Source organism: Heteronotia binoei, chromosome 7 (assembly GCF_032191835.1).
Source record: "Heteronotia binoei isolate CCM8104 ecotype False Entrance Well chromosome 7, APGP_CSIRO_Hbin_v1, whole genome shotgun sequence".
NCBI lineage: Eukaryota > Metazoa > Chordata > Lepidosauria > Squamata > Gekkonidae > Heteronotia > Heteronotia binoei.
In genome coordinates this window covers 2,400,379-2,424,946 of record NC_083229.1, presented here as the reverse complement: position 1 = coordinate 2,424,946, position 24,568 = coordinate 2,400,379, and the positions used below count along the sequence as shown (strand labels likewise).

At 52.9% G+C, this 24,568-nt stretch overlaps 3 protein-coding genes across 3 annotated transcripts in view; 2 read left to right on the top strand and 1 right to left on the bottom strand.

Annotated features, from left to right (window-relative positions):
- Positions 1-7,014, top strand: part of LOC132574901 (protein EFR3 homolog A) — a 70,707-nt gene extending 63,693 nt beyond the window's left edge. Inside the window, exon 23 of the mRNA XM_060243151.1 lies at positions 4,258-7,014. Within this exon, the coding sequence (XP_060099134.1) occupies positions 4,258-4,363 (106 nt within the window). The 3' untranslated portion in view covers positions 4,364-7,014. The remainder of the gene's footprint in view (positions 1-4,257) is intronic.
- Positions 7,015-9,495: 2,481 nt separating this feature from the next.
- On the top strand, positions 9,496-19,716 carry VPS28 (VPS28 subunit of ESCRT-I). Its single transcript, XM_060242910.1, has 10 exons — positions 9,496-9,584; positions 13,038-13,123; positions 13,483-13,511; positions 13,738-13,775; positions 15,451-15,540; positions 16,673-16,778; positions 16,895-16,996; positions 17,688-17,741; positions 18,099-18,190; positions 19,294-19,716. The coding sequence occupies exons 2-10, from the start codon at positions 13,087-13,089 to the stop codon at positions 19,409-19,411; spliced, it is 666 nt and encodes a 221-aa protein (XP_060098893.1). The 5' UTR covers positions 9,496-9,584; positions 13,038-13,086; the 3' UTR covers positions 19,412-19,716.
- A 501-nt stretch (positions 19,717-20,217) lies between these two features.
- Positions 20,218-24,568, bottom strand: part of TONSL (tonsoku like, DNA repair protein) — a 52,533-nt gene continuing 48,182 nt past the window's right edge. The window contains exons 23-26 of the mRNA XM_060243048.1: positions 23,834-24,012; positions 23,601-23,674; positions 22,295-22,428; positions 20,218-20,789 (exon numbers count right to left, since the gene is read on the bottom strand). Of these exons, the coding sequence (XP_060099031.1) occupies positions 20,548-20,789; positions 22,295-22,428; positions 23,601-23,674; positions 23,834-24,012 (629 nt within the window). The 3' untranslated portion in view covers positions 20,218-20,547. The remainder of the gene's footprint in view (positions 20,790-22,294; positions 22,429-23,600; positions 23,675-23,833; positions 24,013-24,568) is intronic.

Below are 24,568 nucleotides of genomic sequence, written 5' to 3'. Positions count from 1 at the left end.
CCGCTGCCAGTCTGAGTAGACAATACTGACTTTGATGGATCAAGGGTCTGATTCAGTATAAGGCAGTTTCATATGTTCATATGAATACTCTGTCTGGCACAATGCTCTGTCTTCTTGGTGCTTGGGGGCCCACAGTGGGAGGGCTTTTGAAGTTCTAGACCCAGAGTGTCAAACTCATTTGTTATGAGGGCCAGATATGATTTAAATGAGACTTGGTCAGGCCATGGGTGTCCCTATTTAAGATTAGGTAGCAGAGATATAAACTTTTTAAAGGACACCGACAAACACGATTAAAGATTTTTTTTAAAAAAAAAACTTAGAATAAAACATGCTTAAAACATTACATAAGAACATAAGAGAAGCCCTGTTGGATCAGGCCAGTGGCCCCTCCAGTCCAACACTCTGTGTCACACAGTGGCCAAAATTTATATATATATATATATATATATATATATATATACATACACACACACACTGTGGCTAATAGCCACTGATGGACCTCTGCTCCATATTTTTATCTAAACCCCTCTTGAAGGTGGCCATGCTTGTGGCCGCCACCACCTCTTGTGGCAGTGAATTCCACATGTTAATCACCCTTTGGGTGAAGAAGTACTTCCTTTTATCCGTTTTAACCTGTCTGCTCAGCAATTTCATCGAATGCCTCGAGTTCTTGTATTGTGAGAAAGGGAGAAAAGTACCTCTTTCTTTACTTTCTCCATCCCATGCATTATCTTGTAAACTTCTATCATGTCACCCCGCAGTTGACGTTTCTCCAAACTAAAGAGTCCCAAACGTTTCAAGCTTTCTTCATAGGGAAATTGTTCCAGCCCTTTAATCATTCTAGTTGCCCTTTTCTGGACTTTCTCCAATGCTATAATATCCTTTTTGAGGTGCAGCGACCAGAACTGCACACAGTACTCCAAATGAGACCGCACCATCGATTTATACAGGGGCATTATGATACTGGCTGATTTGTTTTCAATTCCCTTCCTAATAATTCCCAGCATGGCGTTGGCCTTTTTTATTGCAAACGCACACTGTCGTGACAGACCAATGCTTGTGGTCTTAAAGGTCAATCAATCAATCATTTTATTTATATCCCGCCCTCCTCGCCGAAGCAGGCTCAGGGCGGCTAACAACATTAAATCAAATACAGTAAGTTATACAATAATATTTAAAAGCAATAGCTAATTTAACAATTTAATTAAAATTCTAAAATTAATAAAATTAACATTCTGGTGCTATTTCAACAGATGGTAAAAATCACTTAAGCAGTCTCTCTATCTTTTAATCAGTGAAGGCCATCCCAAAGAGGATGGTCTTGCAGGCCCTGCGGAACTGTTCAAAGTCCCACAGGGCCCGCACTTCTTCCGGGAGCTGGTTCCATAGGTGTGGGGCTACAACGGAGAAGGCCTGCATGCGAGTACTCTGTAGTTTTGTTTCCTTCGGCCCGGGGATGGTCAGTTGGTTCTTCCCTGCTGACCTCAGTGCTCTTTGGGGTCATATGGGGAAAGACGGTCCCTCAGGTAGGCAGGTCCTCGGCCATATAGGGCTTTAAAGGTAATAACCAGCACTTTGTAACGAATCCGGTACGTAACTGGCAACCAGTGCAGTCCGCACAGCCCTGGCTGTATGTGCTCCCATTTTGGCAGCCCCAATAGCAGCCTAGCCACCGCGTTCTGCACCAGCTGCAGCTTCCGGGTTCGGCACAGAGGCAGCCCCATGTAGAGGGCATTACAGTAATCCAGTCTTGAGGTAACCGTTGCATGAATCACTGTTGCTAGGTCCTGGCGCTCTAGGAAGGGGGCCAACTGCCTTGCCCACCTTAAATGAAAGAAGGCTGACTTAACAGTGGCTGCTATCTGGGCCTCCATTGATAGCGAAGGCTCCAGTAGAACTCCCAAGCTCCTGACCCGGCGCGCCGCTTTCAGTGTGCCCCGTCAAAAACCAGGAGAGGTATTTCCCTCCCCAGAGCGCCCCGACCCATGCAAAGGACTTCTGTCTTCGCTGGATTCAACTTCAACCCAGGTGCTTTCTTTGTATTTCTCCCCTGGGATTTGGGGAACTGGGCAGAGGAAGCTGTGGCTCTTTCCTTCCTTTCCCAGGGGACGGGGGGAGGGAAGCCTCAGCCAATAGAAGGAAGAGAGGCTTGGCTCAGTAGCTATGCCGTGCAATTGAGAGAACCTGGCAAAGCAAGTTATTCCCCCTTCCTCCCCAAGGGAGGAGCCTCTGCCAATGGAGGAAATAGAGGTTTTGCTCTGTAGCTCCTGCGCGATTAAGCAAGCCTTGCAAAGCAAACTGAGATACAGAACGAAGCAAGAGAGAGGGAGAAGGAAGCAGACAAGAGCCAGTTGCTCGAGGGCCTAATACAGCCCCCGGGCTGCATATTTGACACCCCTGTTCTAGATAGTTGGTGGAACTCCTGGTGGCACATGGGTTTTGGCCGTTGAGTGACACAGAGTGTTGGACTGGATGGGCCTTTGGCCTGATCCAGCATGGCTTCTCTTAGGTTCTTATGTGAAACAGAGTGTTGGACAGGAGGGACCTTTGGCCTGATCCAGCATGGCTTCTCTTAGGTTCTTATGTGTGACACAGAGTGTTGGACTGGAGGGGCCCTTGGCCTGATCCAGCATGGCTTCTCTTAGGTTCTTATGTGTGATACAGAGTGTTGGACTGGAGGGGCCATTGGCCTGATCCAGCATGGCTTCTCATAGGTTCTTATGTTTGACACAGAGTGTTGGACTGGAGGGGCCTTTGGCCTGATCCAACAGGGCTTCTCTTAGGTTCTTATGTTTGACACAGAGTGTTGGACTGGAGGGGCCCTTGGCCTGATCCAGCATGGCTTCTCATAGGTTCTTATGTTTGACACAGAGTGTTGGACTGGAGGGGCCTTTGGCCTGATCCAACAGGGCTTCTCTTAGGTTCTTATGTTTGACACAGAGTGTTGGACTGGAGGGGCCCTTGGCCTGATCCAGCATGGCTTCTCTTAGGTTCTTATGTGTGACACAGAGTGTTGGACTGGAGGGGCCCTTGGCCTGATCCAGCATGGCTTCTCTTAGGTTCTTATGTTTGACACAGAGTGTTGGACTGGAGGGGCCTTTGGCCTGATCCAACAGGGCTTCTCTTAGGTTCTTATGTTTGACACAGAGTGTTGGACTGGAGGGGCCTTTGGCCTGATCCAGCATGGCTTCTCTTAGGTTCTTATGTTTGACACAGAGTGTTGGACTGGAGGGGCCTTTGGCCTGATCCAGCATGGCTTCTCTTATGTTCTTATGTTTGACACAGAGTGTTGGACTGGAGGGGCCTTTGGCCTGATCCAACACAGCTTCTGGTAGGTTCTTATGTGTGACACAGAGTGTTGGATTGGAGGGTTCACTGGTCTGATCCAATACGGCTTCTCTTAGGTTCTTCTGTGTGACACAGAGTGTTGGACTGGATGGGCCATTGGCCTGATCCAACATGGCTTCTCTTAGGTTCTTATGTGTGACACAGAGTGTTGGACTGGATGGGCCCTTGGCCTGATCCAACACGGCTTCTCTTAGGTTCTTATATGTGACACAGAGTGTTGGACTGGATGGGCCACTGGCCTGAACCAACATGGCTTCTCTTAGGTTCTTCTGTGTGACACAGAGTGTTGGACTGGAGGGGCCCTTGGCCTGATTTAACGTGGCTTCTCTTAGGTACTTATGTGTAACACAGAGTGTTGAACTGGAGGGGCCACTGGCCTGATCCAACAGGGCTTCTCTTATGTTCTTCTGTGTGACACAGAGTGCTGGACTGGATGGGCCACTGGCCTGATCCAACACGGCTTCTCTTAGGTTCTTATGCGTGACACATAGTGTTGGACTGGAGGATCCTTTGGCCTGATCCAACACGGCTTCTCTTAGGTTCTTCTGTGTGACACAAAGTGTTGGACTGGAGGGGCAACTGGCCTGATCCAACATGGCTTCTCTTGTGTGACACAGAGTGTTGGACTGGAGGGGTCTTTGGCCTGATCCAACATGTCTTCTCTTAGGTTCTTATGTCTGGGGCAGTGATGCTCTGTATTCTTGGTGCTTGGGGCGGGGGGCACAGTGGGTGGGGTTCTAGTATCCTGGCCCCACTGATGGATCTCCTGATGGCACCTGGGGTTTTTTGGCCGCTGAGTAACGCAGAGTGTTGGACTGGATGGGCCCTCGGCCTGATCCAACACGGCTTCTCTTAGCTACTTAGAAATGTGTTGTGGAATCTTAACTTGCTTTGGTTCTTCTCTTGCAGCCCCCCTCCCAGCCCCTCCGGGACGCTCACTATCACCGCCGGACACACCCACTACCAATCTGTTCCCGTCTATGAGATGAAGTTTCCGGATCTTTGTGTGTATTAAGCGTTTTCTCGCCTCTTCCGGGCCTCCTTTGGCATTACTGTGCAAAGCCCGAAAGGGGCGTCGGTCTCTCTCACAGTCCCTTTGCTTAAATTTGAATAGAGCTGTTGGGAATAGCCTTGGATGTAGCGCAGCAGGGCTGGGATCGTGCCCGAACGGTAGAGGTTTCCGGCCCGACTCTTGAGATTTATCATCCGTTGATTTGGCAACTACTTTTCTTTTCTCCCTGTTTTGCCAAAATGCTTTCTTTTAGAGGTAGGAGAGTTTTTAGATCAGAAGCCAGGGCCCCCAGGGGGTTTGCTCCGCTGAAATGCTGCAGTGTTAGGGAGCCAATGGTTAGCTGGCTGGCTTTCCCCTCCACTGGTTTGCGGCCTTAAGCTGTGCTGGGTGCGAATCTGGCTACCACTGACCCCAAGATACTAAAAGTCAAAGCAAGGAGCCAAGAGTTTGGCCTGAACTTGCTCTTTAGACGCTCCTTGCATCTCCTGCTTTGGCTAAGAAATGCCTGTCGTGAAGCACCAAACTTGGCAATCTTTTTGAATGTCTGGAAGCATCTGGTTCACCCCGCCCCCCTCCCCCCCATGCTTTTTGGAAGAGAAATTGTATTTTTGCTGCGCTTTTAGGAGATGGAAATCCATAGATATATATTTAGTATAGCGAGAGAGAATTGCGTTTTGAAACTGAAAATAGTTTTGTATTAATCCTCCGTGCGAGTGGACGAGAGAAGCCGGTTATTCTACAACAAGAGTCCTCTGTAGTACAGTGGCATATAATTTCTATCGCTTGTGCTTCCTCTCTCCCTCCCCCTCCTGACAAGGGGTTGCATTTTTTAAAAAAAATGCATTTGCTTCCATCTGCTTTAATTTCGTTGCCGCATTTTTCCTCTGTGGCAAAATGGACCCCGCCCCTCCACAGCAGATCTTTTTCAAGGAATTACCTGCAGAAAGAAAAAAAGCAGCCTTCTGTTTCGTTTACGGTCGTGCAAGACTCCAGTTCTTGGCCGTGTTGGTTTGCCTCTCACCCAAGGATGACATTTTGTCAGGGAAGTTGGAGAAACATGGCAACAGCCGGCGGGCTAAAGCTGTAGAGTCCAGACTGCCCTTAGTTTTCCCTTCTGCAGAGGGAACCCTCCTTTCCCCGAAGTCCCCCCTCCCTGCCCTGCTGGCTGCCTTTCTTCAGGGTGGAGTAGGAAGAGGCAGGAAAACCCCCGTGAATGCATGGGCCTCTTCTCACACCGCTCCGGAGCCTCCCCAGCATCTTCACTGGCGGGACAGGGAGGATCCGCTTGCTTTCTGGGCGCTTGTTCAGTTTTGCAAATGTATTTCTGTCCTCTCTCCAAGTCAGAGTTTGACCGCTAAAGGGGTTGGAATGGGCAAGGGAGAGAGATGGGCTGACCTTATCGCTATACGAAACTCTTGAAAGTGGCTGTGTTTGGAAAAGAAAGACGGGCCCGAGAGAGGCCTCGGCCTTCTGCCAAGGCCCTTGAGTTTTGTCCTCTGTGAAACAAGCCACCCTCTGCTGCTCTCTGGTGGAGTGCTTTCCACGCTCAGGCCGGTAACCCAGCCTTCTTTTCAGTTTGACAGCGCAATCACAGCGGCTCCCAGTGGATGACGAAACAGCCTCTTTCGCACCGTGTCCTTCCCTGTGATTGCTGCTGCTCCGCAATCCCACCCTGCTCAGATTGGAGGCAGCGCCTCTCCCCCCCTCCCTCCTGCACCCTTTCGGGCTTCTGCTTTTTGGTTTGGGGCAGGTAAGATGTCTTCGCAGCTGACCGATCTGTCATCCCAAGTGGCTTTTTCTTTAAAAGACCAAAGTGAACCTGAGCTTGCTGTACATACCAAGGCAGCCGTCCCACGTTGCTTTTTTGTTCTTTTGAAGTCTGACTGCTTTTGTACAAAGACCTGAAGCAAAAAAACAAAACAAAACCAGAAAGCACTTTGCTTTGCCCTTGTGCTACCCGTGGACAGTGCCGTTGTTGCAAACACCCAGTCGTCTCCCTCGCTCAGCTGTGCATGCAAGAGATGCTTCCCATCAACCTCCCGTTCGCTTTGGAGCCTCCTGTGTTGTTACCAGTAGTGACATTCCTCTTAGTCATTGTATAAATTGGGTAGGGGGTGCTATACGGGGGAGGGGGGGGCTGGGCCAGCTGGAAACACCATAGGGCTGCCACGCAGGGTTCAAAAGACTCCGTTGTGCATCGTGTGGTCATGGGAAAGGGGTAAGCAGAAGCAGGCTTGGCGGTGAAGACAACCATGTTGCCGACTTCAAAATGGGTGTCTGGAATGAGACTGTGACAGTGTGCTTGTGTGGACGTGTGTTGGAGTCAAGGGGCATACGGTTGGCCTGTTGCCTGTGCCGGCAGTCGTGATGCCGTTTTGAATGTTTTGTCCCTCGCTGGTCCTTGTTTGTATTCCAGCCCGGTCGTTGGGCATTTCAACTGCAGTTGGGCCGATCGGTTTGAAAGAATGTATAACTTTTCGAAAGCAGCTGTATTTTAAAGCCTAACGTGGAGGAAAGTCAGAAAACGACTTAAGATGTCTATTTTACTGATGCTTAGATATCTATATTCTGCACTCTCTGTAATGAGCCATTTGACTACATGTAAAAACACTGTGCAATCCACGTGTAAGCAATAAAATAAACCAAACAGTGTATGTCCTTTTTCCCTTCTGAGGTTTATTAAGTGGGCTTCTGGATAACCTCCATTGTGGGGACACGCAATCCTTCCCTCAGTCTTCACAAAGTACAGTAAGTGACCGAAGAGGGAGTGAAATCTGGAAAGACACACAAGGGGGGAAACTACACAAAGCTGTGAAGGTCTCTAGAGACTTTAGCCTTGCCTGGTGTTCTTGGAACTGCTGCACTGGTATCCAGACCAAAATCAACATTGTTGAAGCAAATACAAGTCATAAGAACATAAGAGAAGCCATGTTGGATCAGGCCAATGGCCCCTCCAGTCCAACACTGTGTCACACATAAGAACATAAAAGAAGCCATGTTGGATCAGGCCAACGGCCCATCCAGTCCAACACTCTGTGCCACACATAAGAACATAAAGAGAAGCCCTGTTGGATCAGGCCAGTGGGCCATCCAGTCCAACACTCTGTGTCACATAAGAACATAAAGAGAAGCCATGTTGGATCAGGCCAACGGCCCATCCAGTCCAACACTGTATCACACAGTGGCCAATAATTTATATATACACACTGTGGCTAATAGCCACTGCTGGACCTCTGCGGCTATAGACACAGTGGTGTTGATTTTGGTCTGTAATATACTGTGTTGCCACTTTCTTTGTTACACCCTGGTATCTAGACAGATCACTAGCCAATGCGGGACATTCTGAAAGCTGAATCTTCATTCTTGAGGCTTCCAGAGAACTAGCTTGCTTCAGCATTGGCTCACGATGGAGTTCTGCTGCGTTAGGTGCACAGTCAGCTCATTCCTTCCGCAGTTGCGATACTCCTGATGAGGGGATTTTTAAAGTTGCACACACACAGCGTGTCTGCGAAGACTGCAGATATTACAGCAGTTAAAGACTGCAGAATCTTTTAAGACTGCCAAAGCGTGCTTGCAAATGAAAGTTTATACCATGAATAAAACTTTTGTCGGTCTTCAACCAGATTCAAACTTTGGTTCTGCCGCTTCAGACCAACAGGGCTGCCCCTCCTGTCTCATTTGTTCCGGCCCAGGAAATCAAGCAAAATATGGCTCAGTAATATTGTGGGGGTGAATCAGCCACCACAAGGAACCTGAAGCTGGTGCTGAAAATTAAAATTGTGAACGGTTTTTGTATATTTTAGAACAGCTATTTGTAATTCTGACTTGCCAGTTAATGAGCAACTTGCTAGAGTCCCATGACAGGTAGGGAGTGTTGCATAAACTGTTAAATGCCTGAAATACTTATAAAGTGTTTCTGGGTTTGGAAAGGAGTGGATTCTACAGGGGTGGAAGAGGGCCCACGTGGAAACTGTCAATCTACTGGGATTACAACTCATCTCCACCCAACGAAACTCAAGAGCTTCAGGGAGAACTGGGTTTGATTCCCCACTCCTCCACTTGCACCTGCTGGAATGGCCTTGGGTCAGCCAGAGCTCTCTTATCTGGGAGAACTGGGTTTGATTCCCCACTCCTCCACTTGCATCTGCTGGAATAGCCTTAGGTCAGCCAGAGCTCTCCTATCTGGGAGAACTGGGTTTGATTCCCCACTCCTCCACTTGCACCTGCTGGAATGGTCTTGGGTCAGCCATAGCTCCCTTATCTGGGAGAACCGGGTTTGATTCCCCACTCCTCCACTTGCACCTGCTGGAATGGCCTTGGGTCAGCCATAGCTCTCTTTTCTGGGAGAACCGGGTTTGATTCCCCACTCCTCTTGCAGATGCTGGAATGGCCTTGGGTCAGCCATAGCTCTTGTGGGAGTTGTCCTTGAAAGGGCAGCTGCTGTGAGAGCCCTCTCAGCCCCACCCCCCTCACAGGGTGTTTGTTGGGGGGGGGGGGAGATAAAGGAGATTGTGAGCCGCTCTGAGACTCTTCGGAGTGGAGGGTGGAATATAAATCCAATATCTTCATCTACCTCACAGGGTGCCTGTTGTGGGGGGGAGGGGGGAGGTAAAGGAGATTGTGAGCCGCTCTGAGACTCTTCGGAGTGGAGGGCGGGATATAAATCCAATGTCTTCATCATCATCATCTTCCTCAGGTTCTAAATCATAGAATCACAAAGTTGAACGGGACCTCCAAGGTCATCTAGCCCAACCCCCTGCACAATGCAGGAAACTCAGGAATACCTCCCCCTAAATCCTGAGGTCTTTCTCAGTCCACAGCTGGCGGCCAGAGATAACGGGTGGCAAGCAGGGTGCAGCAGAACTCTCCCTCCGCCGGCGCCTGCAGGCTCCGCTTCCTCCTTCTCCCGCACGTGGGAAGTGGACTTGAAGACCGAGGCTGGCTGGGGCGCGAGACGCCGCCCCGCCCAGGGGATTTCCCGCAGCCACGGATTGGCCGCGGCGGGCGATGACGCGCCAGGCAGGGAATCCCCACCCCACGCTGCGCCACCTGGCGGCGGGAGCGCGCGGCGCCAGCCTCGCTGGGCGGGGCCTCCGGGACGCGCAATCGAGCGCCGAGTCCAGCCTCTAGGCGTCACCAAGCGATCGCCGAGAGCCCCGCCGCCATTTTCCCGGAAGGAAGGACGGAAGGTGGGCAGAGGCCTGCGGCGGCCGGAGGAGAGGAGGTGAGGGGAGGGGAGGGCCTTGCGCGACTTCTGCACTGCCGCCCTCACAGCTGGGGTTGCCAATCCCCCGGTTTGGAGGGAAATGGCTGCTGGGAACTCTGCTGTTCCCGACGGAGACTTATTTCCATTGAATATAATGGCGAATTGATCCACGGTTATCTGGGGGGGGGGCTGTTTTCTGAGGCCAAATTTGCAGCACAGCATTCAGTGCCTCTCCCTAAAATGCCCCCCAGGTTTCAGAAAGATTGGACCAAGGGGTCCAGTTCTACGAGCCCCCAAAGAAGGTGCCCCCGTCCTTCGTTATTTCCAATGGAGGGAAGGCATTTGAAAAGGGCGCGGTCCCTTTAATTGTGATGGCCAGAACTCCCTTTGGATGCTTGCCACCTCCTGGCTCCACCCCCAGAGTCTCCTGGCTCCACCCCCAAAGTCCCGAGCTATTTGTCGAATTGAACCTGGCAACTCCATTCATTATTTCCAAAGGAGGGGAAGGCATTTGAAAGGTGTGCGGTCCCTTTAACTGTGGCCAGAACTCCCTTTGGAGTTCAGTTATGCTTGTCACAACCTTGCTCCTGGCTCCACCCCCAAAGTCCCCTGGCTCCACCCCCAAAGTCCCCAGATATTGCTTGAATTGGATTTGGCAACCCTAGTCACAGCAGCCCTGCCAGGCCGCCCCTCTGCCCCGTTGGCATCCCCGGCCCACCACGGAGGCTCACTGGGCGACGGCTCTCTGGGTTAGGAAGGAGGACCTGGAGATTTTGGGGGAGGGGACGGATCTTAGCAGCAGTGTTCCAAGCTGAGTCAGCGTGGGCCAGTTCACAGATTTTTAGCCTCCAACTCACACATTTTTCTCTTAGCTCAGGAAGGATGACCCCAGAGCCCACTAATGTATGCAGCAGCTCACAACTTTAATGCCAGGAGCTCGCAAAGTAGAATTTTTTGCTCACAAGATTCTGCAGCTTAGAGCAGGGTTTCCCAAACTCCACCCCCCCCCCCATGGCCCGGTTATTTTTACAATTCTCCTTCGTGGCCCACTAAAATTTGGGGGTGGAGCTGGGAGACAGAAAATGATATACAAACACGCTTAAAACTCTTGGAGTGTTTTGTTTAGAAAAGGTAGGAGAATAGTGGGATTTTGCAATGCAGTTTTAAAAATAAAGCAAAGAAAAAGCACAAGGATCAGAAAGCTGAAAATATAAAATGCTCTCAGCTGTCAGACCCAGAGTCAAGGAAAAGACAGTTGAAGTTCAAGATCTTTATTCCAGCTTCGTGGGCATACACACGCGTTGTCGGAACTGGCCTCTCTGTCAGTTCCTCCAATTTATAAACCTTTGCCCTGACCGTTATAATTCAAGCCAAAGCGGGGTTTTTGCTAAGCTCTCATCACCACAGGTGCTCACTATCAGTTCATGGTTCATGTCTCCTCCAGCTCTTTGCCCTTGGTTACCTAGCAACTAGCCAATTCCCAGACATGCCAATGGCAAGGAAGGAAAGAAGGAAGGAGACAGGAAAAAGACAGAGAGAGAGAAGGAAAACAGGGGAAAAGACTGACTGACAGAAAGAGAGAAAAAGGAAGGAAGACAGGAAAAGACTGATAGAAAGAGAGAAAGAGAGAGAGAGAGAGAAAGAAAGAAAGAAAGAAAGAAAGAAAGAAAGAAAGAAAGAAAGAAAGAAAGAAAGAGAAAATATTGACTGACAGAAACAGAAAAAGAGGGGGGTGGGAAATACAGCAAATATGGGGGGAAAGACTGAGAAGGAAAGACAGAAAGAAAGAAAGACGGAAAGAAAGAGTGGAGGGGTGGGAAATAAAGCAAATAGACAGAGAAAAAGAAAGACTGACGAAAAAAAGGAAGGAAGGGAAGGGAAGGAGGGGGAGAGAGTTTTTGTGTGCTAGACCAACACAGCCGCCCACCTGGATCTATCTATTATTCTGTTGTTGTGCCTGGAGAAGTGTGTGTTTTAATTTGTATTCTCCACACTCCAGCCCATTGTTTTGACTGTCCACCTGGAGGTTGGCAACCGTTCGTGCCCTGCCCTCTAGGCCTTGCCTTTCTCCAAGACAACAGGAGCTGCTTTTGGATCTGATAGTTGGTGGAGATCCAGGACAGCCTCCGGCCTCTTCCTTGCAGGGCTTCCTTTCCGTCGGCTCCTCTCCAGCTTCCTTGTCCTCCTCTGACCCCGTTCTTGTCCATCGAGACCGAGGGCCTTTCTCCTTCCCAACTCTTCTGCCCACCAGCCATCCTGGTTTTGCCCAGCGCTCCATTCACCTCCGCTTGTGCTGGGGCCGTGCAGCGTCACTGCGCACAGAGGAGCCCTGTTGCCACAAGCTGGGGTCTCTCCAGCAAGGCTGCGGGTGGGCAAAAAGAGCCCAGCTGAAGGCACAGGTCACTCCACTGCGGCCCTGGGCTGCTTTTGCAGCCACTGCTTCTGCAGACTCTTATCTGGGGGAACCAGGTCTGATTCCCCACTCCTCCTCCACTTGCAGCTGCTGGAATGGCCTTGGGTCCACCAGAGCTCTCACAGGGTTCTCCTTGAAAGGGGAGCTTCTGGGAGAGCTCTCTCAGCCCCACTCAACTCACAGGGTATCTGCTGTGGGGGAGGAAGGGAAAGGAGATTGTGAGCCGCTCTGGGACTCTGTCCTTGAAAGGGCAGCTTCTGGGAGAGCTCTTTCAGCCCCACCTACCTCACAGGGTGTCTGTTGTAGGGGAGGAAGGGAAAGGCGATTGTGAGCTGCTCTGGGACTCTGTCCTTGAAAGGGCAGCTTCTGGGAGAGCTCTCTCAGCCCCACTCACCTCACAGGGTATCTGCTGTGGGGGAGGAAGGGAAAGGAGATTGTGAGCTGCTTTGAGACTCTGTCCTTGAAAGGGCAGCTTCTGGGAGAGCTCTCTCAGCCCTACCCACCTCACAGGGTGTCTGTTGTGGGGGAAGAAGGGAAAGGAGATTGTGAGCCGCTCTGGGACTCTGTCCTTGAAAGGGCAGCTTCTGGGAGAGCTGTCTCAGCCCCACTCACCTCACAGGGTGTCTGTTGTGGGGAAAGAAGATTGTGAGCCACTCTGGGACTCTGTCCTTGAAAGGGCAGCTTCTGGGAGAGCTCTTTCAGCCCCACCTACCTCACAGGGTGTCTGTTGTGGGGGAGGAAGGAAGAGGAGATTGTGAGCTGCTTTGAGACTCTGTCCTTGAAAGGGCAGCTTCTGGGAGAGCTCTCTCAATCCCACCCACCTCACAGGGTGTCTGTTGTGGGGGAAGAAGGGAAAAGAGATTGTGAGCCACTCTGGGACTCTGTCCTTGAAAGGGCAGCTTCTGGGAGAGCCCTCTCAGCCTCACCCACCTCACAGGGTGTCTGTTGTGGGGAGGAAGGGAAAGGAGATTGTGAGCCGCTCTGAGGCTCCGAGATTCAGGTTATACGGCAGGGTATAAATCCAATATCATCTTTTTCCTCCTTCTTGTGTGTGGCAGGTCCCTGCATAGAGGCTTGTCTGGATCCTAGCAGCCGAAAGCTAGCAGCATGTTCCACGGCATCCCTGCCAACCCGGGGATGGGAGGTAAGTCCTCTGGTGCTGACTCTGTGCAGACGACGAATGGGGTGAAAAGTATTTGCGATGACTTAGTTCTGCCATCAGCTATTTTGGCAGTGGAGGGTTTTTTTGAACAGCGGTTGCTGCATAGCTCCTTCTAGCTCAGGGGAGGGTCCGAAAGCCCACCTGCAGGGAGCTTCACCCCCTTTCCTGAGTTCTCCTTCAGGGTAACCCTTGAGGTTTCTTGCTCTGACGGGAGGGAGGCTGCAGCCGTTTGTGATGCGGGAAGGCGGTGCTTATCCCAGCTATGCTGCAGGTGGGAGGGGCCTCTCTCGTGGTCATGGTGGCTCTTTGGAGGTGACTCAGGCTTCTTTCTTTGTTTTCAGCCCCAGCAAACAGGCCGGAACTGTACGAGGCAAGTAGCTTTCCGCTTCAGCATGGCTCACGATTCCAACCCCAGTAGAAGAGAGGGGTTTGCCCAGGAGCTGTGCAGGGAATTTTTCCAGGTCACAAGGATGCCCCATTTCTGCAGGGACTCAGAAGAGCATCTGGGTGCCTCAGGCTTTCAGGCACCCGGGCATCTTTTGTGTTTCAAAGGGTTTGGGGCTGCAGTTTAACATTCCCCCCCCCCCCCCTTGCAGGAAGTGAAGCTGTACAAGAATGCCCGGGAGCGAGAGAAGTAAGTAGCTCACCCAGGAATTGCATGTGCTTTGGGATGGTCGCAGTTGGCCAACAATTATGGTCCAGGGCTCAGAAAGTATTGCTGGTTTGGCGCCTCTCTTTATTCCACAGGAGAGACATAGTTTACAAAAGACAAGTTTGAGTCCAGCCGCACCTTTAAGACCAACAAGGTTTTATTCTTGGAATAAGCTTTTAGGTGCACGCACCTTTTGTTAACTCAGACCTGACTCAAACTCACAGTGAGCCTCAATCTAGTTTGCAAAAGATATCCAAGGACTAGGGAATAACCTTCGGGGAACATCCCTCACAGTTTTCATCTTGGGAGCCTTCGATGGAGACCAAGAGCTCTGTGCACCCCACATCTTCGTGCTCCCTGCCCCCCATAAAGAGCCAGTCTGGTGTAGTGGTGAAGTGTGCGGACTCTTATCTGGGAGAACCTGGTTTGATTCCCCACTCCTCCACTTGCACCTGCTGGAATGGCCTTGGGTCAGTCATAGCTCTCTCATCTGGGAGAACCGGGTTTGATTCCCCACTCCTCCACTTGCAGCTGCTGGAATGGCCTTGGGTCAGCCAGAGCTCTCTTATCTGGGAGAACCAGGTTTGATTCCCCACTCCTCCACTTGCAGCTGCTGGAATGGCCTTGGGTCAGCCAGAGCTCTCTTATCTGGGAGAACCTGGTTTGATTCCCCACTCCTCCACTTGCACCTGCTGGAATGGCCTTGGGTCAGTCATAGCTCTCTCATCTGGGAGAACCGGGTTTGATTTCCCACTCCTCCACTTGCACCTGCTGGAATGGCCTGGGGTCAGCCAGAGCTCTCTTATCTGGGAGAACCGGGTTTGATTTCCCACTCCTCCACTTGCACCTGCTGGAATGGCCTGGGGTCAGTCATAGCTCTCTCATCTGGGAGAACCGGGTTTGATTCCCCACTCCTCCACTTGCACCTGCTGGAATGGCCTTGGGTCAGCCAGAGCTCTCTTATCTGGGAGAACCAGGTTTGATTCCCCACTCCTCCACTTGCAGCTGCTGGAATGGCCTGGGGTCAGCCAGAGCTCTCTTATCTGGGAGAACCGGGTTTGATTCCCCACTCCTCCACTTGCACCTGCTGGAATGGCCTTGGGTCAGCCAGAGCTTGTAGGAGTTGTCCTTGAAAGGGCAACTGCTGTCAGAGCTCTCTCAGCCCACCTCATAGGGTGTCCGTTGTTGGGGTGGGGGTGGAGGGAAGGTAAAGGAGATGGTAACCACACTGAGACTCTGAGATTCAGAGTATAGGGCGGGATATAAATCCAATATCATATTTTTGAAACAACTGTGGTTTCTGGCTCAGGCCAGAAGGGGGAGTAGCAGTGACGGCTACAGTGAGTAAGGTGAGAGCCATGCCCCTTTGTAGGTTCTGAGATCTTCTCCAGCGTTCCCCTCTATTTGCTCTCACCTGCTTGACCCAGGCTAGCCTGGTCTGACCAGATCTCGGATGCTAAAAAGGGTTGCCCCTAATCAAGTACTTGGGTGGGAGACCAACAAGGAAGTGCAGAGGCAGGCAGTCGCAAACCACCCCGGAAGGGCTCTGGTCTTGCAAACCACACCGCTTTCCTCCTCCACCACTCCTCACTGCATCTCGGGGGCTAGAAAGGGTCCCGCAGGGCTTCATCTGGGGCTTGGCTCGGTCTGCTTTCAGGTACGACAACATGGCCGAGCTGTTCGCAGTGGTGAAGACCATGCAGGCTCTGGAGAAGGCCTACATCAAGGACTGCGTCACCCCCAACGAGTGAGTTGCTGCCGGGGCCCTCGGGCATGCGCCTCTCTGGGTCCTGCTTTCTAAAGATACCCAGGGAAAGGTGGGAGGGTGGCAGGAGGGCTAGATCAGGGGTGGGAACCTCCATCCCGACCTCGAGGTCACCTGGTGTGGCCCTCGGGGAATGCTGGGCCGAACTGAGCCATGTGGCAGCCTCCCTGGGGCCTGGCTGGCCAGCGAGGATCGTGGGGCCCAGCCGCACCGTGCAGCAGCCTCCCCAGGGCCAGGCAGGGATCACAGGGCCCAGATGTACTGTGTGGCAGCCTCCCTGGGGCCTGGCTGGCTGGCCAGAACCGCTGCAGGGCCTGGGAAAGTTACTGCCACAGTTCAGTTTGCACTTGATGATCCCAGAGGGTGAGGCCTAATATGCTAATATTAGGGGATGTGGTCTAATATGCTACTGAGCTCCTGCTGGGCTTTTTCTACAAAAAAGCCCTGGACCTATGCATTTGCCTAGGGCGGCAGGCCGTGTGTGTGTGTGTGCCAGGTTAGGCTCTCCCCACATGACTTCAAATAGAAAAACAATTGTTTGCATTTATTTTGCTGGCCTGAATCGCTCTCCCTCGGTGGAGCACTTTTTTAAGTTGATAATTTTTTATGGCCCGCGAGTGATGTTATAAATATCCATACGGCCCTTGGCAGAAAAAAGATTCCTTGCCCCTGGGCTAGAGGAACAGCTCAGGGAACTTGGGGGGTGCGTCCTCCTCTGTACTGGCAGATCAGGGAATGCCCCCCCCATACTGGCATTTTCCTCCTCCCTGTGAACATGAAAAAGGGGTCCTCTGCACTCCGGGGGCTGGTAGCTGGGAGAGCTGAAGGAATCTCCGTGTTCCGAGGGGAGGGTTCCAGTCTGCATAGGCCTGGAGAGATCTGATGGCTCTTGCAGTGGAGGGTTCCAGTGCACTTCTTGAGGGGGGCAGCCCAGCCCTCCACCACCTTCTGCCCGGGGGCATTCTGGGCATGCCAGGGCTGATGACTCCCTGACACGTCTGCGGGAGGGTCAGCTTAAGCGGGCATCAGCTGGAACCCCAGACCAGCCCCGCGTCAGCAGGAGGGCAGCCCCGTCGCCCTGCCCTTTTCTCACGCGGTGCCCTCCCCGCCTCAGGTACACGGCGGCCTGCTCTCGCCTTCTGGTCCAGTACAAGGCCGCCTTCAAGCAGGTCCAAGGCCTGGAGATCAACTCCATTGATGACTTCTGCCGCAAGTTTCGGGTGAGAGGTCGGGAGGGGGAGACTCGGCCTGTCCTCCCGGGTGGAGGGGAGCTTCTTCCGGTGGGGGGGGAGGGAAGGAGGGCCCTGCAGTCCAGTCCCTCGCCTGTGTCTTCCAGCTCGACTGCCCGCTGGCCATGGAGAGGATCAAGGAGGACCGACCCATCACCATCAAGGACGACAAAGGCAACCTGAACCGCTGCATCGCAGACATCGTCTCGGTGAGTGGGGGTCTCTGAGGGCCCCCTGTGAAGAATTGCAGATTTATACCCCGCCCTTCTCTCTGAATCAGAGACTCGGAGCGGCTCGCAATCTCCTTTATCTTCTCCCCTACAACAGACACCCTGTGAGGTGGGTGGGGCTGAGAGGGCTCTCCCAGCAGCTGCCCTTTCAAGGACAACCTCTGCCAGAGCTATGGCTGACCCAAGGCCATTCCAGCAGCTGCAAGTGGAGGCGTGGGGAAGAAGACTGCAGACTTACACCCCACCCTTCTCTCTGAATCAGACTCAGAGCCGCTCACAGTCTCCTATATCAAAGATTTCAGGTTTTCACGGCTGGTAACATCATTAGGGTTTGTAGAATCTTTCAGGATCAAGTGCCGTGTTCTACTGGAGAAAGTTTGGAAGGAAAACTTTCTCCAGTAGAACACGGCACTTGATCCTGAAAGATTCTACAAACCCTAAGTCTCCTATATCTTCTCCCCCGCCAACAGACACCCTGTGAGATGGGTGTGGCTGAGAGGGCTCTCCCAGCAGCTGCCCTTTCAAGGACAACTCTGCCAGACCCAAGGCCATGCTAGCAGGTGCAAGTGGAGGAGTGGGGAATCAAACCCGGTTCTCCCAGATAAGAGTCTGCACACTTAAGCACTACACCAAACTGGTTCTCGTGACCGGTGCCTCTTCTCCCCTCCAGCTCTTTATCACAGTGATGGACAAACTGCGCCTGGAAATCCGAGCCATGGACGAGGTAAGAGGGAGGAGCAGTTTGGTGGGGGTACCCTGGCCCTAAAGGGCTCCAGGGGTGTTTTCTGGGCAGAGGAAGGAGGCACCTGCCCTGGGGGAGGCCGGGGCCAGCTCAAAGCTGGGTGGAAGCTGCCCCTCCGCTGCTTTTTGCCCAGCAGGGATGATGTCTGGCGCTGCCGTGGCCACATATGCTGGGGGAGGAGGACGGCTGGTTGCTAGCAGACTCGGAGGGGGGAAAGGGGCTGGGAGGCCAGCCTTACCTCTCCAAAGGTGGTGGGGAGGGGGCTTTTGGCCCGCCTTCCCCCAAAGGGTGTGGCCTCTCCAAAGAAAGGCCCCTCTGGCCGCTTTTCTGCCTCTTCAGATCCAGCCTGACCTCCGGGAACTGATGGAGACCATGAACCGCATGAGCCACCTGCCCCAGGACTTCGAGGGGCGGCAGAAAGTCCAGCAGTGGTGAGGCTTCCTCTTCGGCCGCCCCTCTGCCCCCCGGCCTTGTTCTGCGTGGCCCCGGCTGCCAGGATGTGGGGGGGGAAGGAACTCAAATGGGGGTTGGCTCAAACTCTCTCCCCCCATTTCACAGCAGCTGGGCTAGGGACATTTTTGGAGCCAGATGCTGGGCCTTGACTAACGTTCTCTACCAAAATATCCCTTTCCACCTTTCCTTGGGTTCTGCCTCCCCCCCCACCTCCCTTCAAAGTCACAACTGACTTCTGTTGACCCCATAGAATTTTCAAGGCCCTTCACAGGGGGCCTGCCATTGTCTGCCTTGGCGTGGCAGCCCTGGACTCCCTTGGCATTTCCCAGCCACGCACGAACCACGGTTGGCATTTCCCAGCCACGCACGAACCACGGTTGGCATTTCCCAGCCATGCACGAATCGAGGTTGGCATTTCCCAGCCACACACAAACCAGGGTTGGCATTTCCCAGCCACGCACAAACCAGGGTTGGCCTTATCCCAGCCAAGCACGAACCACGGTTGGCATTTCCCAGCCAAGTACGAACCAGGTTTGGCATTTCCCGGCCAAGTACAAACCAGGGTTGGCATTTCCCAGCCAAGCACAAACCACGGTTGGCATTTCCCAGCCAAGCACAAACCAGAGTTGGCATTTCCCAGCCAAGTACAAACCAGGGTTGGCCTTATCCTAGCCAAGCACGAATCAGGGTTTCTCCCTTGAGCTTTCTGGATCTGACGAGGTCAGGCCAGCAGCCTGGGCCATCCAGAGACCTTCAGAGGTGGTTTTGCCCTGGCCTGCCTCTGCCCAGGGACCTGGGACTTCCTGGGGGGTGGGGGGTGGTTTCCCGTTCAAGGACTAACCAGGGTCCGCCCTGCTTAGCTTCCAAGATAGGACGAGACCGGGCTAGCCTGGCCCATCCGGGTCAGGACAGAGATGGAACAGAGTTGGTTTTGCCACTGCCTGCCTCTGCCAAGTGACCCTGGACTCCTTCGGTGGTCTCCCATGGACGACCCTGTGCAGCTCCTGATTGGACAAGATTGGGCCAGTGGGAGGTTCTGTCTGAGCCCAACCGTTTGCTCTCCCTCCCGTTCCCTCCTCAGGCTGCAGACGCTGAGCGGGATGTCTGCCTCGGACGAACTCGACGACTCCCAAGTCCGGCAGATGCTCTTTGACCTGGAATCGGCCTACAATGCCTTCAACCGCTTCCTGCATTCCTGAGGCTGAGGCTGGGCCTCAGCGGGGGTCCCTGCCTGACCCTCTTCCTTTGGTGTAAATATCCAAGCAGGCCTGGGGTCCCAAAGAGCCCCTCTCCTTTCCCGCCCTCGGGGCTTACCTTGTGCCAGCTGAAACAGAGGAGGAAAACAAAAAGGGTGGTGTGCGGGGTAGGGTGGGGGGGTGTATTTTCCCTAATGCAGCTAGAGCCCCTCCTGGAGTGAGCAGGAGGCTGCCAATGGCTGCGTGGGGCCTGTATTTATTTGAGCTTTGTTTCTTTCGGAAGGAAATAAATCCCCTTTCTACAGTAACTGCTGACTGTTTCCGTTCCGGCTGAAGAGACAGCCGTTCTCCCGTCCCCTGCAGTGCCTGGAACAAGACCCGTTAAAGGCAGGTGGCGTCTTTGGCCTGTTCCCTGAGCCTTCCCCTTGAATTCTGTCTTCACTGTTTTGTCCCACCCGTTTAGGGAACACGTAGTGGACTCATGGGGGTTGCAGCCCCGTGGCGCAGAGCGGTAAAGCTGCAGTCCGAGCTCTCTGCACACGACCCGAGTTCAATCCCGGCAGAAGCTGGGTTCAGGTAGCTGGCTCGAGGCCGACTCAGCCTTCCATCCTTCCGAGGTGGGACAAATGAGTCCCCAGCTTGCTGGGGGGGAAAGGGTATATGAATGGGGAAGGCAGAGACAAACTGTTAAAAAGCCTGCCGTGAAAACGTTGCGATGCAATGGGAAACGACGGGGGCTTGCATAGGGGTCTACCTTGACCTTTAGCGGACTCACACGGCAAGTTAGAAGAAATGGAGGCACACAGGGGTTGATCCTGAAGACGTGATATTCAATAAATAGCAGGGAATTGAAGACTAAGCACCCCTGGAGGAGGAGCCAGGGAAGAGAAGGCACGGCAGGAAAGTAGCAGTGGGGCTCTCTTGCTCCCCTCCCCCAGCACGCAGCATCTGTGCTGACCCAGGCAGGGCTTTGGGGAGGCTGGGGGACCGGGGGTGCCCAGCATGTCCCAGCAGCAGTCCCTTGTCTTTCTCCCATGATCCACTCCTGCAGCCCAAGCCCTGCACAATCAGCCGGAAAGGGCGGGGGACTGTTGGGCTCTCTGTAGGGCAGGCGCCCCCCAGCACTGGCGGAGGGAGCGTCACACGGAGCCGGCGAGAGCGGTCGAGTCCGTCGCGGGCGATCCTGGGGCCAGGCTCTGGCAGAAGAGCTTGTGCTGCCTGGCGACGGTGCGGAGAGCAGAGCCGGGGGAGGCGGGCCACAGCTCTGCCACGTCCCGCTGGTCGCCGGGGCTGAGGAGGCGAGTGCAGAGCTGCAGGTGACGGACGCTGGCGGAGAGCTTCTTCCAGGCGGTGCAGTCCAAGGGGCCCTTCACGGAGCAGCCTGAGCAGAGGCGGGGAGAGGAGGCCGGTCAGGGGAGTGGGGGGGGGGGTTCCTCTAATGCTCCCCTTTTCCCCCAAAGCCCCCGCTGCCGGCATGGCTGCCAATCCCCAGGTGGGGACCCAAAGAAAAACCGTGACCAAATAACGACTACAATCCTCAGCGCATTTATAATTTGTGGGTGAAACTTCAAAGTACTTGATTAGCAAGATCCAATCTAACAGTATTAAAAGGCAAGTACATAGAATTCATTTACAAAACGCATTTGCAAAATGCATCTAAGCATTGTAAATGAATTCTATGTACTCGCCTTTTAATACTGATTGTTAGATTGGATCTTGCTAAGCAAGTACTTTGAAGTTTCACCCACAAATAATTATAAATGAACTAATGGTTGTATTCGTTATTTTGTCACGGTTTTTCTTTGGGTTCTCAGTCTCTCTGATACTCTCTACTATATTTCTAATCCCCAGGTGGGGGCAGGGGATACCCCAGTTTGTTGCAAATTGATGTATTTTTAAAACCAAACTCTGTGTTAGATTTTATATGTTGTGAACCGCCCTGAGCCGCTTTGGTGGGAAGGGCGGGATATAAACTGAAACAGTTTGGAGGTCCCCCCCCCCCCCGCTTCAGGGTCATCAGAAAGTGGGGGGGGGAGGGAAATGTTTGCTGGGCACTCCGTTATTCCCTATGGAGACCATTTTCCATACAGTATAACGGCGAATTGATCCACAGGTATCTGGGGCGCCTGTCTTTTGAGCTGAGGCACCAAATTTTCAGCATAGCACCCCATGCCTCTCCTCAAAACATCCTCCAAGTTTCAAAAGGATTGGACCAGGGGGTCCAAGTCTATGAACCCCCTCAAAGAAGGTGCCCCTAGCCTTATTTCCAATGGAAGGAAGGCATTTCAAAGGGGTGCGGTCCCTTTAACTGTGACAGCTAGAACTCCCTTTGGAGTTCAACTGTGCTTGTCACACCCTTGCTCCCGGCTCCACCCCCAAAGTCCCCAGCTATTTCTCAAACTGAACCTGGCAGCTCTATTCATGATTTCCAAAAGAGGGGAAGGCATTTAAAAGGGGTGCAGTCCCTTTAACTGTGATGGCCAGAACTCCCTTTGGAGTTCAACTGTGCTTGTCACACCCTTGCTCCTGGCTCCACCCCCAAAGTCCCCAGCTATTTCTCAAATTGAACCTGGCAACTCTATTCATTATTTCCAAAGGAGGGGAAGGCATTTCAAAGGCATGCGATCCCTTTCAATGTGACGGCCAGAACTCCCTTTGGAGTTCAATTGTGCTTGTCACACCCTTGCTCCTGGCTCCACCCCAAGTCTCCTAACTCCTCCTCCAAAGTCCCCAGATATTTCTTGAATTGGACCTGGGGACCCTAAATTCCACCTATAGTCGACCTGCCCCAAACAGGCTCCTACACTGAGTGATGGGGGAATGTCTGCTTTATGCTGCCCCCCCTCGGAGAAGAAGGAGGGGCCCCAGCAGGAGCTGCCCACTTACCTGCCAAGCTGAGGAACTGGAGGCCCTTCTGCCGCTCCTCCAGGGCCGTCAGCAGCGTCCGGAGCCCCACGATGCTGATGGCCGGGTTGGCTGACAAATCCAGGGAGAGCAGCGAGCCGCAAGCGGGGAGGTGCCTAGAGAGAGGACGGCTGGGCTCAGGCCAAACAAGCAGCACCCCCCCCCCCCCGCTCCCCAATCTGGTCCCTTCTGGGCCTGGACAAGATGAGCAAAGGCAGCCAGGAGAGAGCAGAAGAGGACAACAGGGAGAGGAGCATGCCTGTTTGCCATAGCTTGCCCCTGCTCTGTTGCTCAAGGTTGCTCACAGGCAGAGAGAGGGCCAGGGGGAGCCTTAAGAACATCAGAGGAGCCCTGCCAGATCAGGCCGGGGGTGGGGGTGGGGGTCCATCTAGTCCAGCAGCCTCCTGTCTCAGCAGCAAACTTGTTCCTCTGGAGGGCCAACAGCAGAGCGTAGAGGCCAAAGCCTTCCCCTGACGTTTGCTCCTTGTTCTGGGAGTCAAAGGCTTAGAACAGGGGTGTCGAACCTATTTGTTATGAGGGCCGAATCTGACATAAATCAGACCCTGCTGGGCCAGTCTGTTGTCATAAAATGTAATGCCAGGTAGTGGAGATGCAAACTTTATAAAGGGCACTGGCAAACACAAAGAATTTTTTTTTAATAACACAGGATTAGAACATTAGCACTCATTGGCCTAAAGATGCTTTCTCTGTATCTCTCCCATGGGATCCAGGGAATTGGGCAAAGGAAGCTCTGACTATTCCCTTCTTTCCCCAGGAGAGGGAGGAGCCTCGGCCAATAGAAGGAAGAGAGGCTAGGCTCAGTCGCTCGGCTGTGCGATTGAGAGAGCCTGGAAATCAAGCTCTCCCTTCCCCCGCTTCCTCCCCAAAGGAGGAGCCTCAGCCAATGGAGGAAACAGAGCTTTGCTCTGTAGTTCCTGTGTGATTGAGCGAGCCAGGCAAAGCAAGCTGTGATTCAGAAGGAAGCAGACGGCAGCCAGTTGCTCAGGGGCCTGATAGGAACCCTCTGGGGTGTGTGTGTGTGTGTGTGTGTGTGTCTGATTTGGCCCATGGGCCGCATGTTTGACACCCCTGGGTTAGAGCCTCTGCATGTGAGGTTTACAGACAGGCAGTCTTAGGACTTTTGGGACTTGCTCCTATCATTAGTCTTCCAGGTGCTCCTGGACCCCTGCTCTTTTCCTCTGATCGCCAGATCAAGATCTGAAACCGAAGACCTCGGGAAAGCCCCGGACGGCGCCTGTTTCTTTGGTCGCAGCCTCCCCCATCCTACCTGGCCAGCTCTTCGACGGCCTCATCTGTCAGGCGATTCCCAGACAGTGTCAAATGGGTGACAGCACAGTCTTCCTGCATGGGGGTGAAAAAAGATGGATACAGAATGGAGTTGCTGCCGGGGGGGGGGGGGAGAGATGCTCAGTACTCTCCCCAGAAAGGAAAGCAGCCCCCTCCCTCGGTTTTTCTGGCCTCTTCTGCAAGCGTCTCTTTCCCCTCCCCTCCGCTCCTTACCTGCAGCAGGTACTGAACCACCGCATCCCACAGGGGCTTTGGGTCTCCCGTTGGGGCCTCCACGGAGCTGAGCTCCAGGTGAGTGAGGGCAGCGGCTGGCAGGCTCTGGAGCAGCAGGCGGAGGCCTGGGGAGCCCAGTGCATTGTGGGACACGGACAGCTTCTTCAAGTGCACGGCTCCTGAAGGAAAGAGGCATTCAGCTCACAAGTCAGGCAAAGGGGGGGGCACGATAGGGTTCAGACGGGCAGACAGAACTGAGAAGGGGGCATTAACATCATTCTGGCTTCCCAGCTTCCCGCCTCCTTCACTTCAACAGTCTCCACTTCTTTTTTTTTAGAAGAATTTTACTTTTATTTAAGAAAAGAAAACATTACAAAGACAAAGAACATATAAGTTATACAAAGACTAAGCCACAAACCAATACATACATCATCCTCCCTTTACCAAACAAACACAACACACATACCCAGTCACCCACACTGGGAGACGGAGAGGTTTCAACTGGTAGAAAATATTCAGTTGTAATTTCAGAGTCATTTCATCATATTTTAACAAAAAAGCAATTCAATATTACTATTAAAACCTTTACTTCTTAACTAGAAGAAGACACTTTCGTTACTCAATGAGTATATAATGTTTCAGTATATTTACTCCATATCAAATCCTTTACTTTTAACCCATTTATAAACAGGTCTCCATTCCTCCTGACACTTTTGCAGATTTCCGTTTCTTAAT

Excerpts from the sequence above, each read along its gene's own strand:
- VPS28 (XM_060242910.1), top strand. The coding sequence starts at position 13,087 with ATGTTCCACGGCATCCCTGCCAACCCGGGGATGGGAG. Across the intron at positions 13,512-13,737 it reads ACAGGCCGGAACTGTACGAG|GAAGTGAAGCTGTACAAGAA; the intron begins GCAAGTAGCTTT and ends CCCCCCTTGCAG. Across the intron at positions 15,541-16,672 it reads GACTGCGTCACCCCCAACGA|GTACACGGCGGCCTGCTCTC; the intron begins GTGAGTTGCTGC and ends TCCCCGCCTCAG.